Below are 17,280 nucleotides of genomic sequence, written 5' to 3'. Positions count from 1 at the left end.
AGGACTAGTGTTGGTATGCGTTGCGAAGGACTAGTGTTGGTATGCGTTGCGAAGGACTAGTGTTGGTATGCGTTGCGAAGGACTAGTGTTGGTATGCGTTGCGAAGGACTAGTGTTGGTATGCGTTGCGAAGGACTAGTGTTGGTATGCGTTGCGAAGGACTAGTGTTGGTATGCGTTGCGAAGGACTAGTGTTGGTATGCGTTGCGAAGAAGACCGCAGATATTTGAGTTTGCTGGACCACGCATACATAAAAGGCCACAGCTTGTCTGCATGCACAATATCATTGTCTATGAAGTTTGATTTCAATACATTTTGTACAATTGAACAGAATCAACAGTTGGCTCAGCTGTCAAAAATGTTCTCCCTCTTAATATTTATACTTTCATTATGTTTGCTCTATGTAAGGACATGTTTTTCAAGAAGCATAGCCTGCATCCATTTAGAACTATAGTTAGAAAGACCGCGTGACTATAAGCTAGCTTTCCTTTTTCAGCTTTGTGTGCTCTAGTTTATGACTGTGACATGAAGGCCTAACACAACCTTTCCTGCCCTGTAGCTCACCATGGTCGAAAACAAATTCTCAGCTGAAACAGCTGAATCCTTACCTCAAAGATGTGCTTGCAGTTTTCAGGAAACGACTGGCTTTGTTGACTTACGTGGAAAACTTAGACTGGGGGGTGGAAAACAAAATCAAAGCCCAAATGCTCCTAGTCACTTTATGTGGAAAATATGTACACAGGTTCCTGCATAAGAGTATAAAAACATGTTTGTTTGCTTTCTTGGTTTAATAGAGTATTGTACAATGGAAACTGCTCAACCAAAATATATCTGCAGTTCACGAAATGTCTCCCATGTCTGTGGTAAACCAAAGTGTAAACATATGGTGAGTGTGTTTTATTGTTGTACCTGCGGTTGATGTCATGGCCGTGCAATGTGTGATGACCGAGGGAGTGTACCAATGGGTTTCCTGACAACTGGCTTCTCATAACCAAAACAGTGTTTGCACTCTAGAATTAGACTCAGCTGACATTTCCGGTCTTTATAAAAATGTATATTGTTTATTCGCCAGTCACACGACTCACACTTCGACTTAGACACTCTGGCCTTTCGAGCTGTCTAGAAAGCGAGACCGTGTCTTACAGGGCCGTACTCAGACCTTTCAGGGGGCAGGTTCTCAAACTGAAAAAGGGCACCCCAAAACGTCTTTCGTAATTCATATCGTGAAACACAAAACATACCAATTGCCTCTGTAGCAAAAATAAATACATTTTGTAGCATAGGCCTATTTGTGTCTATGACAACACACTCACTCATCACAAACTGTAAGCAAGCTATTTACCGTGCCTCTTAAGTTCATGATTGACATCGGGAAAAGTGTGTGGGCTATCATCTGATCATTGATGTTGATGATTGATGTAAATTTGCTAGTTAGCAGCTCAATGTTTTGTTTTTACTGATTGTGATTTATCTTCAATGCTCTTAAATAATAACTTCATAATGTAATATTTATAATCTTCTAATTTATGATATATGGCTGGCTGGCTAGTGGTTTGCGGGATATTTTAGATTATGATGGTTAGAGACAAGACTACCAGTTTTGCTGCTGTCGACTGAAGAAGATAAGGAGTTGGGTTGGAGCGAGGGTCATTGATGTAGCCGCTCCAATCTGTCTTTCTGCCTATCTCTGATGTGCGTATCAGCCAACCAGACTGATATTGATATTGATGATGATGTTAATCAAATGTTATGCTGCTGTGGCAGTAGGGCTGGGAATTGCCAGGGACCTCACAATATGATATTATCACAATACTTAGGTGGCGATATGATGTGCTTTGTGATTCCTATGATTTTATATGTATTGCCTTTTGGTTCTGGGATTTTATTGCGATTCGATGTTCCAAACATATTGCTCACCATATTCCTGCTGCAGCAGGACAATTGACAGCCAAGAGAAAATTAATTTTGATCAGTCATGGAAATAAAAGTGCTGAAAACAAATTGGCTCCCTAGTTAAAAAGACGATGGAGAAGAAGCTATGAAGAAAAATACTAGAGTTTTGCCAACTAGTCCAACAATAATATTACGATGTTTTAAAAACTATACGATATATTGCCAAAAAATTTATCCCGATATGTAACTGTATCCACCATCACTATGTGGCAGTACTTAAAGCTGCAATATATCACTTTTTGGGCGACCTGATCAAATTCACATAGAAATATGTGTTATAGGTTTGTCATTCTCATTGAAAGCAAGTCTAAGAAGTGGTAGATATGTTCTATTTGCACTATTCTATGCTTCCTGTTCTTAAGTCGAGTTTTTGTGTCTAACTTTCGGGTTTATGCACCAGCTTCAAACAGCTGAAAATACAATACTTTTGGTAAGGTAAAATATATTTCAGAGCGGTTTAGATGGTATACTTACCACATTTAGATGTGCACAGTATTCCAGATAGTAGCTCATATCCCACTTAAGGACTTATTCGGGATAAGATGTTTACATGCAACTTTGAACTTTGAACTTTACCGTTCACGAGTGTCCCTGTATCCATGAATAAACAGAATATTCCTCATTTAAAAACATATCGTTAAATGGAATACTAACTGAAATACGGACACTGACTGTAGGCCTATGACCTCTCACATGTAGCACAATATAATATGAACTCTTTCTTGCAGTGAAATTTTTTGGTCCGGGTAAAAAGTGTGAAAAGTGGCAATCTTATACTGTAGTGTTTGGAGTAAATGTTATTTGGATCATAGTCATTTATATTTTTACTCATAGATACAGTCAAAAATACTGTATCAGGGATATGTATGTGGTGAGACACTAAAGGTTCAGTTAATCATGAGCTCTTTTAACTTTACAGAGAAGGTGCTTTGGTGTCAGCGGATCTTGTAATGGCTGTAAATTATTTCCATACGTGATCTTATACTTGGCAATGTGTTGAAGGGTCTCCACTTTGAGAGCTGGAAAATGTCTGCCAAAACCTTTTAACACTCTACCTCACCCCAGCTGTCCATACAAGATCGAAACATGAAATGATGGAGGGCGAAACAGAGAAAAGCGTTAGGAAAATAAAGTGTGAACAGAACCTCAGAATCCTGAGAACAGGTCCCTTCCTGTTTTAAATGGTACTCAGAAATCAGAGACCTGGGAACTCCCAGCCAAAACAATCATGGCAACACCTTGTGGCCTGTATTCAATCAAAACCAATACACAGGATTCGAGGGTGGATCAAATCCAACATTTTCTTCCCAAGAGCGAGAAGGCTTTTAACATGCAATTGTGTTTCTTTTTGTTTCACACTGTAAACTGGGTTTCTTTCGAACCTGACTTGCTGTGCAAGAATCCTAGGAAACCTGGTTACCAACTTTGATTGAATAAGGACCCTAATGTCAGATAGCCTGGACCTCTCACCAATAAGAAACACAATGGTTTTTGGTCAATGGTGTTTGTTTGTCAGTTTCAGTGACGTGTTATCCTGCCTGATGAGCAGTTCATCTCCAAGCGTTGAATAAGCCATGGAAGTGTCAGATTTCACAAAGGTATAGCACAGTTCAAGCTGCTAGGATCCACTGTTCCTACGCTCAAGTATTTCTATAGCCGCAGTGGAAACACTTTTTCACAGGATATTGTCTTCGCCAATTCTCAAAACGAAGCATTTTCTTTTGCTTTTTTTTTTTATAGATTCAGGGTTTCTTTTCAGGCACATTACATGGTGATTTGAATATCTAAAGACAAAAAAGATATTGGCATGTCTCTCCAAAAGTGATATAAGTCAAAGAGATTTAGAGTTTGGACTGGAACCACTGGAATGTTATAGGGTACCTCTGGTATGTTTCCTCTTTCTTTAGAAAGCAGTTATTTTTGCTGACGTTTTTTTTTAACATCCTCCCAGAAAAGTTAGCACAAAAAAAACGACTTTTGCATAAATTGTGGGTGGAGGTATTTTGACTCTTAAAAATCCAGCTATCGTGTTTCTGCAAAAAAAAAGCCCTTGTTGGAGTTTTTCAAACCCATCATCTCCTCTACCGCAGTCCTGAATGTATCTCCATCTGGTCCACAGCTGAAAACTATTAGACGTTGCTTGAACTTCCTTCTTCTCAGTATTCCACGCGGTTTCAAAGCAAGTAAGTCACTTTTATTTTGGTCCTGCTGCTTGGTCGTCTTTGTATGTTTCTGTATTACCACTCTAGAGCCACTCTCTTATTTTCCTTCCTCTCGGCAACAGGGTAAAGGATTGCTGTGCTTGGCTTAGGATCCCGGCTGATTCAACTGTGGAATGTCGGGTTAAATGAATAAACAGATTGTTTTGGCAATGTCTAACGTGTTGCGCTTAGCCGGGCTAAATTCCAGAGTGCGTGAAAGCGAGTGTGGAAACAAAGAAGCATTGTTGTTTTCTGAGCGGCATTATGTTAGGGGACTGCAGTGCGTGTTTTCATCCCATGTCAAAAGCTGGATGCCTTTCTATGCATATGGCTCAGATTAGCGGCTGCTAGAGAGGCTTTTATAGGGGACATAAACTTTGGGGTTTTTCAACTCTTTTTTTTTTTTTCCATAAAGTGTCACATGTTTTCACACTGCTTTTTGTTTGTGGATTGCTTTTTGGGCATGAGAGATTACTTGTTACTTGGGGTCAAAGTAGGTATATTTTGTTTCCCAAACGTTTGTTTCCCCAACCTAAATTCAAACTGTTTGAGTTACTGGAGTTGAATTGCGCAACTGTCAACATGTTTGTCTGAGCAAATGGCCAATGATAAACCTCATGAATGAGTTTCTGCCATGTTTAGTGAAACATTTGCTTATAAGTGTTTGCCTCATTATGTAGCAGTAATGCAAAATACATGTATTCTGGTATGTTATTAGTGTTTGAAAGATTGAATTGATCGTTATTGTTTTAGTCTTTCAAACACTGAGCTTTATGTGTTTGTAAATCTTTGCTCCCAACTAATATTACTTTTACTGTGTGTTGTACGCTGATCGGAAGCTGTTTAACCATGCCCCTAAAGTGTCAAATGGCATTATTTATATTCCATTTGCTTTGATAATCAGACCTGATGGTGTTTATTCACTATTGTAAAGTGCTCCGAGGATCAGTGGTTCTTCAGATGCTTTCGGCCATGTGAGCGTACTGTAAACTATGGTCTTTGGCGTTCCTCGGGTGCAATCCATTCCTTCTCACTTTTAACACTCTCAGCTATAGGCTATGTTACAAGCATGCTCTCAGGGACCTGAGCAACGGCCTGTGAGAATAAGCATTACTCGGACTGCCTGATTCTCCAGGCTGCTGTGTATTACCGCAACCGTGGGCTCAAACATGCCTGACCTCGATGCTCACACAGTTCCACTGCAGATGGTAAATAGCAGTGGAGAAGTTTGAGACTCTGTGCTAAGACTGGGGATACGGTTCTCCCAAGACAGGGTGAATCACCAGCCCAGGAAGCCATTAAAAAGAGCAAACACAGCTTCTGTCAATCATAAGGAGTGACATCACAGCCAGGCATACACAGTCCAACACTATAGTAAGAAAACATCCACTGTTAGAGGGTATAGCAGTCTGCTCTCCTATATTCCCTTAGTGGTTGCTGTTAGGTATAGGCTAGCACTTAATTGTGCCTCTGGATAATTCTATTTTGCAGTCAGTCTTTTAGAAGAAAAGTTATTGCTTTGAATTGGGTTGTGTATGTGTTGTATCTTAGTCCTGACGTATTCAAAATGGAATGGTGTAGTAGTATTAGGCATTATAGGCAGTAATGCGCAACATATTGGCATGAACAAACAGCCAACAAGGAAAGGGGGAGAAAAGGATATTGGCACTTGAATAGACAGATACAGCCACTTACTCCAGCTATCCATGGCACATTATTTTGATGTAGTTCTCACCTTTAATGACATAATACTGCAGTGTGACTTGGGAGAGTTTTGGGAAAACGGGAATTAGGGCTCACACCATGCTGCAAGTGTGTGTTTGAATACACTGTGAAGTGTAGCCCAGTTCTTAATCAATTCACCTGAACTTGAATATAGCTTTATGTATGCTCAGTTCAGTGCACATTTTTATTTATTTATCGTGGAAGGGATAATTTAGGTTTAACTTGATTAGTTATGGTATTATACCGATGTGCCCCAGGCCAAGAGTTGGTTTAAGGTTAATCCCTGAAAGAAATGACTTCCTGCAGAAGTAGGTCGAGGTGGAAGTTGTTATTATAGCTGTGGTCTATGGGTCTAAAGTTCTATTGGTTAAGATCATGATCAGAATAGAGAAGGTACAGGGACAGCACTTAGGGAACACTTCTCCTTGAGTATTGGTCTACAGAGTAATCAATCCACACACTCCAGTGAATGATACATATGGTTGTCCAGGTGTTGATCGTAGTAGGCTATTACTTAAAGGCCCAGTGCAGTCAAAACATGATTTGCCTGTGTTTTATATATATCGCCACACTGAAGTTGGAATAATACTGTGAAATTGTGGAAATGTTGATAATGCCCTTTTAGTGTAAGAGCAGTTTGAAATGACCGCCTGAAATTATAGCCTGTTTTGGTGGGATGGAGTTTTGGCCTTCCTGGTGACATTCCCCTCCCCACTCAGAACACTGCCAATCAGTCTTAGCAAAATTCTGGCTTGAGAAATGTATCTTCGTTAAGAAGCTATTTTTTGTTTCATTTTGACCATTTTAATTTAAAACAATCACAGTAGGTACTTAATTGTTACTCAGAAATGATTTAATTATTTGAAATGAAGATAAAAATGGCTGCATTGGACCTTTTTAATTAAATTTGAAAAACTGATGTTTTCTCAAACTCCAGAGATTTGAATGGGCTGTTCCAATCTACCACTCTTAAATTAGACTAAAAAGCAGTTTTGGTACCATTTTCATCATGCTCGGGATGATATAAATAAGTGACTTGGTGCCAAGCCTATTGTTTATGTCTAACGTGTTGAGATGTGCAGAAAAGTTGCCCTGTCTCCCCTCAGTTGGGGACATGGCTGCTGTCCATGTTCATTTGACTCTGCATTGCTCTGAGGCAGGTACAATATTTTGCCATAAAAAAAAACACAAGCTGTCTTTTTAAGCAGCAAAGCTATTCTGTTTTGGCACACTGGTTTGGAAAAATCCCAATCGACACTCTATAGCTCATTTCAGTTGAACTTTGCCCCCTGAAGGACCGTTATACATAGAAGACAGCTCCCAATATCACAATGTGGTTTTAGACCTTTTGTAAAATAAAGTTGTCTCTGTGAAAAATATCGTAATAATTGCATGTCTAATCGCATCATCTTTTTGTCTATTTGACATTATCCATTTGACATTATCCTAGTATCCTTAGCTACATAGTTATTGTAGGGAGCTTGTTGCTATGTAATTGCAGAAAGAAAAGAGGTGTTGGTGCTATAGTTATGTTTAAATTAACTATATTTCCTTTCATAATGGGGAGGAATCATGGTTCTCAGTGGCATGCTGAAGGTGTTACACAACAGTCAGTCAGAGCTGGCATTTCCATGTGGCGACTCACGTGATGTCAGAACAATAAACTGTCAACCACATGTAATACAGCGTCTCTTAAAGCTAGACTAATTGATATGGGTAATGTTAATAGCTCATTTCAGTTTGTGAATTATCTCTCAAGTAGGACAGATAAGACATGGGAACACTTGCAATTGCTTTCTGCCATGTTTCTGGATTAGTAATACTAAAGATTTTGTCACAGTTTTCCAGCTCACAGTTCACATCCGTTAACTTTGAGACTGCTCTCTGCATGGAGTAAGGAAACATTACTGCTCTCTGATTTCTATCACTATTAGCACATTTTATTATTGTACAACAGCTCAGTCTCTCAGGTCTGGCTGTCAAATAGCATGTTTGTCCTCTCTCTTCAGACTCCTGCGTTGCTTGAGTCCCAGTGTATTTAGCACCACACCACTCTTTAAAAAGTAGCTCTGAAATCATAGACCTATTCACAGAGCTAGACATGTGATTTTCTCCCCCGCATGTAAGAGTCATTATATCCTGAATGTTGCAATGCTCCTCTGCATATGTCAGCGAATAACAATGTCCTTTCTGAAGTTAGTTTGTCAGTTTGTCTCTACTTATGAAAAGAGAAATGCCTGGAACTACTGTCTTTAGCTGGACTATTGTAAGCATTGGTATGTACAGTATATGCTATATATTATATCTGCTAGTGTCACAGAATATGGTATTGCACGTGTTATTGGCCTGCTGCAGTGTCAAATAAAATACATCACCTTCAGGGCCTATACAGTACACTTACTCATCCTATGCAATCTCTGTTGAGCATCTGATTAAGGTTACTAAAGTATATGCCTGCCATGAACTCTTCAGTGTGATTACATTTTACATTTAAGTCATTTAGCAGACGCTCTTATCCAGAGCGACTTACAAATTGGTGCATTCACCTTATGACATCCAGTGGAACAGCCATTTTACAATAGTGAATCTAAATCTTTTAAGGGTGGGGGGGGTGAGAAGGATTACTTTATCCTATCCTAGGTATTCCTTAAAGAGGTGGGGTTTCAGGTGTCTCCGGAAGGTGGTGATTGACTCCGCTGTCCTGGCGTCGTGAGGGAGTTTGTTCCACCATTGGGGGGCCAGAGCAGCGAACAGTTTTGACTGGGCTGAGCGGGAACTGTACTTCCTCAGTGGTAGGGAGGCGAGCAGGCCAGAGGTGGATGAACGCAGTGCCCTTGTTTGGGTGTAGGGCCTGATCAGAGCCTGGAGGTACTGAGGTGCCGTTCCCCTCACAGCTCCGTAGGCAAGCACCATGGTCTTGTAGCGGATGCGAGCTTCAACTGGAAGCCAGTGGAGAGAGCGGAGGAGCGGGGTGACGTGAGAGAACTTGGGAAGGTTGAACACCAGACGGGCTGCGGCGTTCTGGATGAGTTGTAGGGGTTTAATGGCACAGGCAGGGAGCCCAGCCAATAGCGAGTTGCAGTAATCCAGACGGGAGATGACAAGTGCCTGGATTAGGACTTGCGCCGCTTCCTGTGTGAGGCAGGGTCGTACTCTGCGGATGTTGTAGAGCATGAACCTACAGGAACGGGCCACCGCCTTGATGTTAGTTGAGAACGACAGGGTGTTGTCCAGAATCACGCCAAGGTTCTTAGCGCTCTGGGAGGAGGACACAGTGGAGTTGTCAACCGTGATGGCGAGATCATGGAACGGGCAGTCCTTCCCCGGGAGGAAGAGCAGCTCCAGTCTTGCCGAGGTTCAGCTTGAGGTGGTGATCCGTCATCCACACTGATATGTCTGCCAGACATGCAGAGATGTGATTTGCCACCTGGTCATCAGAAGGGGGAAAGGAGAAGATTAATTGTGTGTCGTCTGCATAGCAATGATAGGAGAGACCATGTGAGGTTATGACAGAGCCAAGTGACTCGGTGTATAGCGAGAATAGGAGAGGGCCTAGAACAGAGCCCTGGGGGACACCAGTGGTGAGAGCGCGTGGTGAGACAGATTCTCGCCACGCCACCTGGTAGGAGCGACCTGTCAGGTAGGACGCAATCCAAGCGTGGGCCGCGCCGGAGATGCCCAACTCGGAGAGGGTGGAGAGGAGGATCTGATGGTTCACAGTATCGAAGGCAGCCGATAGGTCTAGAAGGATGAGAGCAGAGGAGAGAGAGTTAGCTTTAGCAGTGCGGAGCGCCTCCGTGATACAGAGAAGAGCAGTCTCAGTTGAATGACTAGTCTTGAAACCTGACTGATTTGGATCAAGAAGGTCATTCTGAGAGAGATAGCGGGAGAGCTGGCCAAGGACGGCACGTTCAAGGGTTTTGGAGAGAAAAGAAAGAAGGGATACTGGTCTGTAGTTGTTAACATCGGAGGGATCGAGTGTAGGTTTTTTTCAGAAGGGGTGCAACTCTCGCTCTCTTGAAGACGGAAGGGACGTAGCCAGCGGTCAGGGATGAGTTGATGAGCGAGGTGAGGTAAGGGAGAAGGTCTCCGGAAATGGTCTGGAGAAGAGGGGGGGATAGGGTCAAGCGGGCAGGTTGTTGGGCGGCCGGCCGTCACAAGACGCGATATTTCATCTGGAGAGAGAGGGAGAAAGAGGTCAGAGCACAGGGTAGGGCAGTGTGAGCAGAACCAGCGGTGTCGTTTGACTTAGCAAACGAGGATCGGATGTCGTCGACCTTCTTTTCAAAATGGTTGACGAAGTCATCTGCAGAGAGGGAGGAGGGGGAGGGGGAGGAGGATTCAGGAGGGAGGAGAAGGTGGCAAAGAGCTTCCTAGGGTTAGAGGCAGATGCTTGGAATTTAGAGTGGTAGAAAGTGGCTTTAGCAGCAGCGACAGAAGAGGAAAATGTAGAGAGGAGGGAGTGAAAGGATGCCAGGTCCGCAGGGAGGCGAGTTTTCCTCCATTTCCGCTCGGCTGCCCGGAGCCCTGTTCTGTGAGCTCGCAATGAGTCGTCGAGCCACGGAGCGGGAGGGGAGGACCGAGCCGGCCTGGAGGATAGGGGACATAGAGAGTCAAAGGATGCAGAAAGGGAGGAGAGGAGGGTTGAGGAGGCAGCATCAGGAGATAGGTTGGAGAAGGTTTGAGCAGAGGGAAGAGATGATAGGATGGAAGAGGAGAGAGTAGCGGGGGAGAGAGAGCGAAGGTTGGGACGGCGCGATACCATCCGAGTAGGGGCAGTGTGGGAAGTGTTGGATGAGAGCGAGAGGGAAAAGGATACAAGGTAGTGGTCGGAGACTTGGAGGGAGTTGCAATGAGGTTAGTGGAAGAACAGCATCTAGTAAAGATGAGGTCAAGCGTATTGCCTGCCTTGTGAGTAGGGGGGAAGGTGAGAGGGAGAGGTCAAAGAGGAGAGGAGTGGAAAGAAGGAGGCAGAGAGGAATGAGTCAAAGGTAGACGTGGGGAGGTTAAAGTCGCCCAGAACTGTGAGAGGTGAGCCGTCCTCAGGAAAGGAGCTTATCAAGGCATCAAGCTCATTGATGAACTCTCCGAGGAACCTGGAGGGCGATAAATGATAAGGATGTTAAGCTTGAAAGGGCTGGTAACTGTGACAGCATGGAATTCAAAGGAGGCGATAGACAGATGGGTAAGGGGAGAAAGAGAGAATGACCACTTGGGAGAGATGAGGATCCCGGTGCCACCACCCCGCTGACCAGAAGCTCTCGGGGTGTGCGAGAACACGTGGGCGGATGAAGAGAGAGCAGTAGGAGTATCAGTGTTATCTGTGGTGGTCCATGTTTCCGTCAGTGCCAAGAAGTCGAGGGACTGGAGGGAGGCATAGGCTGAGATGAACTCTGCCTTGTTGGCCGCAGATCGGCAGTTCCAGAGGCTACCGGAGACCTGGAACTCCACGTGGGTCGTGCGCGCTGGGACCACCAGATTAGGTGGCGCGGCCACGCGGTGTGGAGCATTTGTATGGTCTGTGCAGAGAGGAGAGAACAGGGATAGACAGACACATAGTTGACAGGCTACAGAAGAGGCTACGCTAATGCAAAGGAGATTGGAATGACAAGTGGACTACACGTCTCGAATGTTCAGAAAGTTGAGCTTACGTAGCAAGAATCTTATTGACTAAAATGATTAAAAATGATACAGTACTGCTGAAGTAGGCTAGCTGGCAGTGGCTGCGTTGTTGACTTTGTAGGCTAGCTGGCAGTGGCTGCGTTGTTGACACTACACTAATCAAGTCGTTCCGTTGAGTGTAATAGTTTCTACAGTGCTGCTATTCGGGGGCTATCTGGCTAGCCAGCAGTGTTGATTACGTTACGTTGCGTTAAAAGAACGACAATAGCTGGCTAGCTAACCTAGAAAATCGCTCTAGACTACACAATTATCTTTGATACAAAGACGGCTATGTAGCTATCTATGTAGTTAGCTACGATCAAACAAATCAAACCGTTGTACTGTAATGAAATGAAATGAAAATGTGATACTACCTGTGGAGCGAAGCGGAATGCGACCGGGTTGTTGAGTGTGGAAGTTTTATTCGGTAGACGTTGGCTAGCTGTTGGCTAGCTACCAGTGTCTCCTACGTTAAGGACGACAAATAGCTGGCTAGCTAACCTCGGTAAATTAAGATAATCACTCTAAGACTACACACTCTAAACTACACAATTATCTTGGATACGAAGACAGCAAAGACAACTATGTAGCTAGCTAACACTACACTAATCGTCTGCTAAATGACTTAAATGTAAATGTAATGTAATCAAGTCGTTCAGTTGAGTGTAATAGTTTCTACAGTGCTGCTATTCGGTAGACTGTGGACGTTTGCTAGCTGGCTAGCTGCTGGGCAGATAGCAGTGTAGACTACGTTAGGACGACGAAATACGATAATTACGCAATTATCTTTGATACAAAGACGGCTATGTAGCTAGCTAAGAAGAAATTGCTAAGATTAGACAAATCAAACCGTTGTACTATAATGAAATGTAATGAAAAGTTATACTACCTGCGGACCGAAGTGCGGATGCGACCGCTCGCTCCAACCCGGAAGTACTTTTTTTTAATGTGTTACACACAATGGTCTGTGTCATCCTCATTGCGATGCATACAATTCACCATTTAAAGAGTACTGTAGCCCGATGCAACATTTTCCATCTCGAAAGGAAGGTCTCATCCTTCCATTGTATCGAAAGGATACATAACAAAGACAGGAGCCTTAATTCTTTCAAAGTGAACTTTTCATTCAGGTGGACATTTCAATTATATTGTTTGATTGACAATGGCTCGTATGTCTGGACAATAAAGTCCATTTGTATCCTTGGAACTCATCTCAGGTATTCCATTTGTTTCCCTAGCAGAGAATTAGGAAATTGGCCTTTGGAAGATACACCAGAACCAGAAATGATCAATAACCTACCTTAATTATCAACTCAATGCTTCCTCATCTCGTGATTCTCATGGTTTATCAGAATATGTTTTGAATCACATATAGCCTACCTAATGAATAAGGAGATTAATCAGTACTTCATTCTATTTAAGTTTTATCAGAGTGAGAGGTTTTGAAGGAGAAAACATTTAAGGAAAATTAAGAGGAATTAGAAATGAGTTTCAACCTTTTTCTGAAAACACTTTAAAGCAAACGATAAATTGGCTTAGAAGGAACTTAATCACTATATATAAGGAAAGAGAGAAAAAAAAAAACCAGCAACTGTCAACATATTATGAGGCAGAACTTACTTATTTGGCTGTATGAGAGTTGGTTTTATAATTTAAACCAAAAACAGTTGATAGCCTATGTGCTGTTAATAATGCCTTATTGCGTGCATAATGTGTTGGCTGCTCACCTGATGTTTCTCACAACATCTTCATTCATACACTATGTTGGAGTTTTTGGGGGGGAGAGATTGCAAGGTTGCAACCAAACAAAAAGGTTTCCTTCCTTCTTGCCATGCACCTTTGGCATTAAAAGGTGTCACTTGGTTGGGATTATCAGTGAATGGTCAGAGATACCATGTAGATAACCAAAGTGTGCTATGCCTATTCACTGTTCATACATGTATATCCAGCAGAGAATATGACAGCATATTCTGTGAAGGTTAAAACAGACTTTTCTGATATCAGAACTGATGTTTTGCTACAGTAATTCATCTACTTTGGTTTGATTTATTCAGGCAGCCATCGACAAGCATATATTGCCATTCTCTCAGGAAGATTAGACTGTAATGCAACATATTGTGGCTGAGAAAAATGTAAAACAGTCCAGAAAATGGTCTCAAGCGATATTCACTGTTACTACGAAATCGACCAGCAGTGGTAGAGTTCTTTACATCTTTGTCATGTTTAGTGTGCTAAATTGACAATGACAAATTCTCCTACTAACAAGTCTAGCCATAAAAAAAATGGTCACCTCCCATACTCAGATGGTAAATCACTTTAACCCAAAGGTAAATACAACGTGTTTTGCTGGTCGGTTTAGGTTTTCTTTGGCGTATATTCTGACTGACTAAACATTAGCTTTCTGTGAGAGGGTGCGTTTCCTAAAGCAGAGGCTGACATCTGGCCAGTTGTTTAGTCACATTTTCCAGGTTTTGTTTGTTAAAGGCCTGAGGTTGTAAACGATTCTAAAACTCTGTTTTTTCCCTCCTGAGGTGGAGTATTGGCAAATACACAGAAGGGACCACAAAGACGAAAGGTTTTCCAGTATGAACCGGGCCTTTAACAGGAAAAAAGGTAAGCACTCAGACAGATTTTTGTTCTGTTCCCCATCTGTAAAGCCCAGTTTCTCCACGCTGTCGCTCATATGATGATTGTGCATGTTCGGTGAGCTACTTGTTCTTATACCTGGAGCTAACTACGTAATCCACATGTGCACTGTCGTACTGAAAATGCCTGAGGCAACCACTGCGGTATCGTGACAACAGCTTTACGTATTTGCCATCTGTTATACCACTCCAACTCCCTCCACTCGCATGAATCAACAGACCCGGAAATGTCCAAAGACCCTGCTGGACAATTTTTGGGCCCAAGTGGCCCTGAGTGTTATGATATTTCAGTTTTAAAATTGACCTCAGCCCTGTCAGGCACCCAATGAGGAGATAAAGATTTATCAGGTTAGGCAGATCTCCACTCCTGGTTCAGATTAGATTTCCCATTCATGGACGATATTAAAATACAGCTTGGTGCTAAGGTGCTCCACTACTGCTGCTACTGTTTTACTTTCTCATGAATCTAAGTTGATACTTTGTCATATTTTGAACTCAGACTCTAGAGGGCACGTTTAGGGAGTCTATTGAAAGATTGTGCATAACAGAGAAGTGATTGCTTCACAGCTGTCACAGAAAGTAGTCAGTGAATTAGACACGGTGGCCCCGGTTACCATTCCCCATCTCTCGCACTGATCGGCTCACAAATGCTTCCATACATACTTGCACACAGTCCAGTTCTGTGTGATTGTAGAGAACTACAGAGGCACATCCAGCCATCTGGCATAAAGAGGTCATTAAAGCCTTTTAAGCGAAGGACAAAGGTCCCTCCCAACCCTCCCCGAACACAACCAATATTTTACACCAGACCGACACAGAACACAGGGCTTTTGGAGACAAACATTAATTACCAGAGCATTGCTCATAACTGATTTAAGAATATGGCTTGGTAAGTAAACACAAAAGAGGATGACAGATCTAGTTGCTCTAAAGTTTCTTACCCAGATTATGATTTTATTTTCCAGGTCTCATTACAGTGCATGACTGTGCAGATCTCATCGCTAGCTATTCATCAATATGTTGAGTCGATATTGCACTCTCAGCATGCATGCATTTGTGGAGGTTATTAAAAGCCTCCTGTTGAGATAGACTGTTTGAGCGCAGATTCTTCATTGTACTCTAAACACTGGGACTTTCATCCCTTCACAATTGCATTTGGGAATTAGCATTATTGGATCTATATTTCTAGTGTCTTATGAGCAAAGTTGCTGCAGACCTGTGTCAATCACTTTGTTATAATTAGTAGTTAGAAAATATTATTTATTTATTCTATGTTCCTTCATCCTATATTTATTCATTTGAAGTGATGACAAAATGTGGTTGTAAAAAGAAAGAAAACTAAGTAAATTACTGTTCCTCATTCACCTTAATATGCAAGTTATTTGTTTGGTCTGTCTGGCTACATACTGAGCATAATTTTTGTCTGACGTTGTCTTGCTGTTCCTATAAGGCATTGATGAATTCCAATTACATTACTGCCTCGTTTCATACAGTGCCTTAAAGTTTTCACCCCCCTTGATTTCTTCCATATTTTACAAAGTGGGATCAAAGTGGATTTAATTGTCATTTTTTTTGTCAAGGATACACATACACAAAATGCTGTAATGTCAAAGTGGAAGAAAAAGTATAACATTTTTAAAACAAAATAATACATGAAAAATAAAACACTGATATATCTTGATTAGATCAAATGTACAAATATTATTTTTTAAATACAGTGCCTTCAGAAAGTATCCATACCCCTCGGCTTATTCCACATTTGTTTGTGTTAGCCTGAATTCAAAATAGATTAAACCAGCGTTTCTTAAAGTATGGGTCACGACCCAAAGTGGGTCACGGACTTGTTAATGGTGGGTCGCGACGTAAATGTATAATTATTGAATTAATTACTGGAATTGATTTGGCCAAGCGCAACTGCGCTCTCGGTTCAGTGCGCTCTCTGTTTATCAGCGGTCTCTGTTCAGTTTGGCAGCTGCGCAAGTGGGAGAGGTAGATATAGATGCCCATGTGCTTCGCTGTTTACCGGATCTTTTTTTCTACAGTTCTTCTTGAAGATCACTCCGCGACCCACACGCTGCAGCGATATCGTTCAAGCCACTGACTTGTTATTCCCACTCGCCATCACTCACCTCTGTCATGAAATGGACTCATGCCAGCCACAAGTTCTGACTGAGCTCAATCATCATGAAATGCAAGCCACAAGTGATGCCTTTTTGTCTCTTTCATACAAACTTTGAGAAATAACGAGGAGCGCCCGTAATGTGTTTTGTGTGGGGAAGTGCTTAGTAATGATACTCTCAAAACGAACAAATTAATAAAACGACACGTCCTGACCAAACATCCAGGCACAACATGACGGTAAACCCAGGGAGTTCTTTCAGAACAGGGCAGAATGCTTCAGTGCTTTGAAAGTGGAAAAGTAAGTCAACAAGCAAGGCATTGTTGTCATTTTGTAACAGGTGCTGATAAGTCGAAGTAAAGTCGTGGCCAGAAGTTTTGAGACTGATACAAATATGAATTTTCACAAAGTCTGCTGCCTCAGTTTGTATGATGGCAATTTGCATATACTCCAGAATGTTATGAAGAGTGATCAGATGAATTGCAATTAATTGCAAAGTCCCTCTTTGCCATGCAAATGAACTGAATCCCCCCCAAAAAAACATTTCCACTGCATTTCAGCCCTGCCACAAAAGGGCACCACCAGTACAGAGCTTGCTCAGGAATGGCAGCAGGCAGGTGTGAGTGCATCTGCATGCACAGTGAGGCGAAGACTTTTGGAGGATGGCCTGGTGTCAAGAAGGGCAGCAAAGTAGCCACTTCTCTCCAGGAAAAACATCAGGGACAGACTGATATTCTGCAAAAGGTACAGGGATTGGACTGCTGAGGACTGAGGTAAAGTAATTTTCTCTGATGAATCCCCTTTCCGATTGTTTGGGGCATCCGGAAAAAAGCTTGCCCGGAGAAGACAAGGTAAGCGCTACGATCATTCCTGTGTCATGCCAACAGTAAAGCATCCTGAGATCATTTATGTGTGGGGTTGCTTCTCAGCCAAGGGAGTGGGCTCACTCACAATTTTGCCTAAGAACACAGCCATGAA

The 17,280-nt window shown here is 42.4% G+C and overlaps 1 protein-coding gene across 5 annotated transcripts in view; it reads left to right on the top strand.

Moving 5' to 3' along the window:
- gulp1a (GULP PTB domain containing engulfment adaptor 1a) overlaps nt 1–17,280 on the top strand; it is a 156,671-nt gene that overhangs the window by 115,279 nt on the left and 24,112 nt on the right. For 2 of the 5 annotated variants that reach the window (XM_029636239.2, XM_065012589.1), the window contains one exon: nt 14,070–14,151. In XM_029636239.2, coding sequence (XP_029492099.1) covers nt 14,124–14,151 — 28 coding nt within the window. In that variant the 5' untranslated portion in view covers nt 14,070–14,123. Of the gene's footprint in view, nt 1–3,846; nt 4,135–4,217; nt 4,646–14,069; nt 14,152–17,280 lie in introns of those variants that run through there. The other 3 variants (XM_029636156.2, XM_065012619.1, XM_029635989.2) reach the window with 3 other exon arrangements.

This window comes from Oncorhynchus nerka, linkage group LG1, assembly GCF_034236695.1.
Source record: "Oncorhynchus nerka isolate Pitt River linkage group LG1, Oner_Uvic_2.0, whole genome shotgun sequence".
NCBI classification, from domain to species: domain Eukaryota; kingdom Metazoa; phylum Chordata; class Actinopteri; order Salmoniformes; family Salmonidae; genus Oncorhynchus; species Oncorhynchus nerka.
Note: the sequence above shows the minus strand (reverse complement) of the source record. Positions and strands in the feature narration are given on the sequence as shown.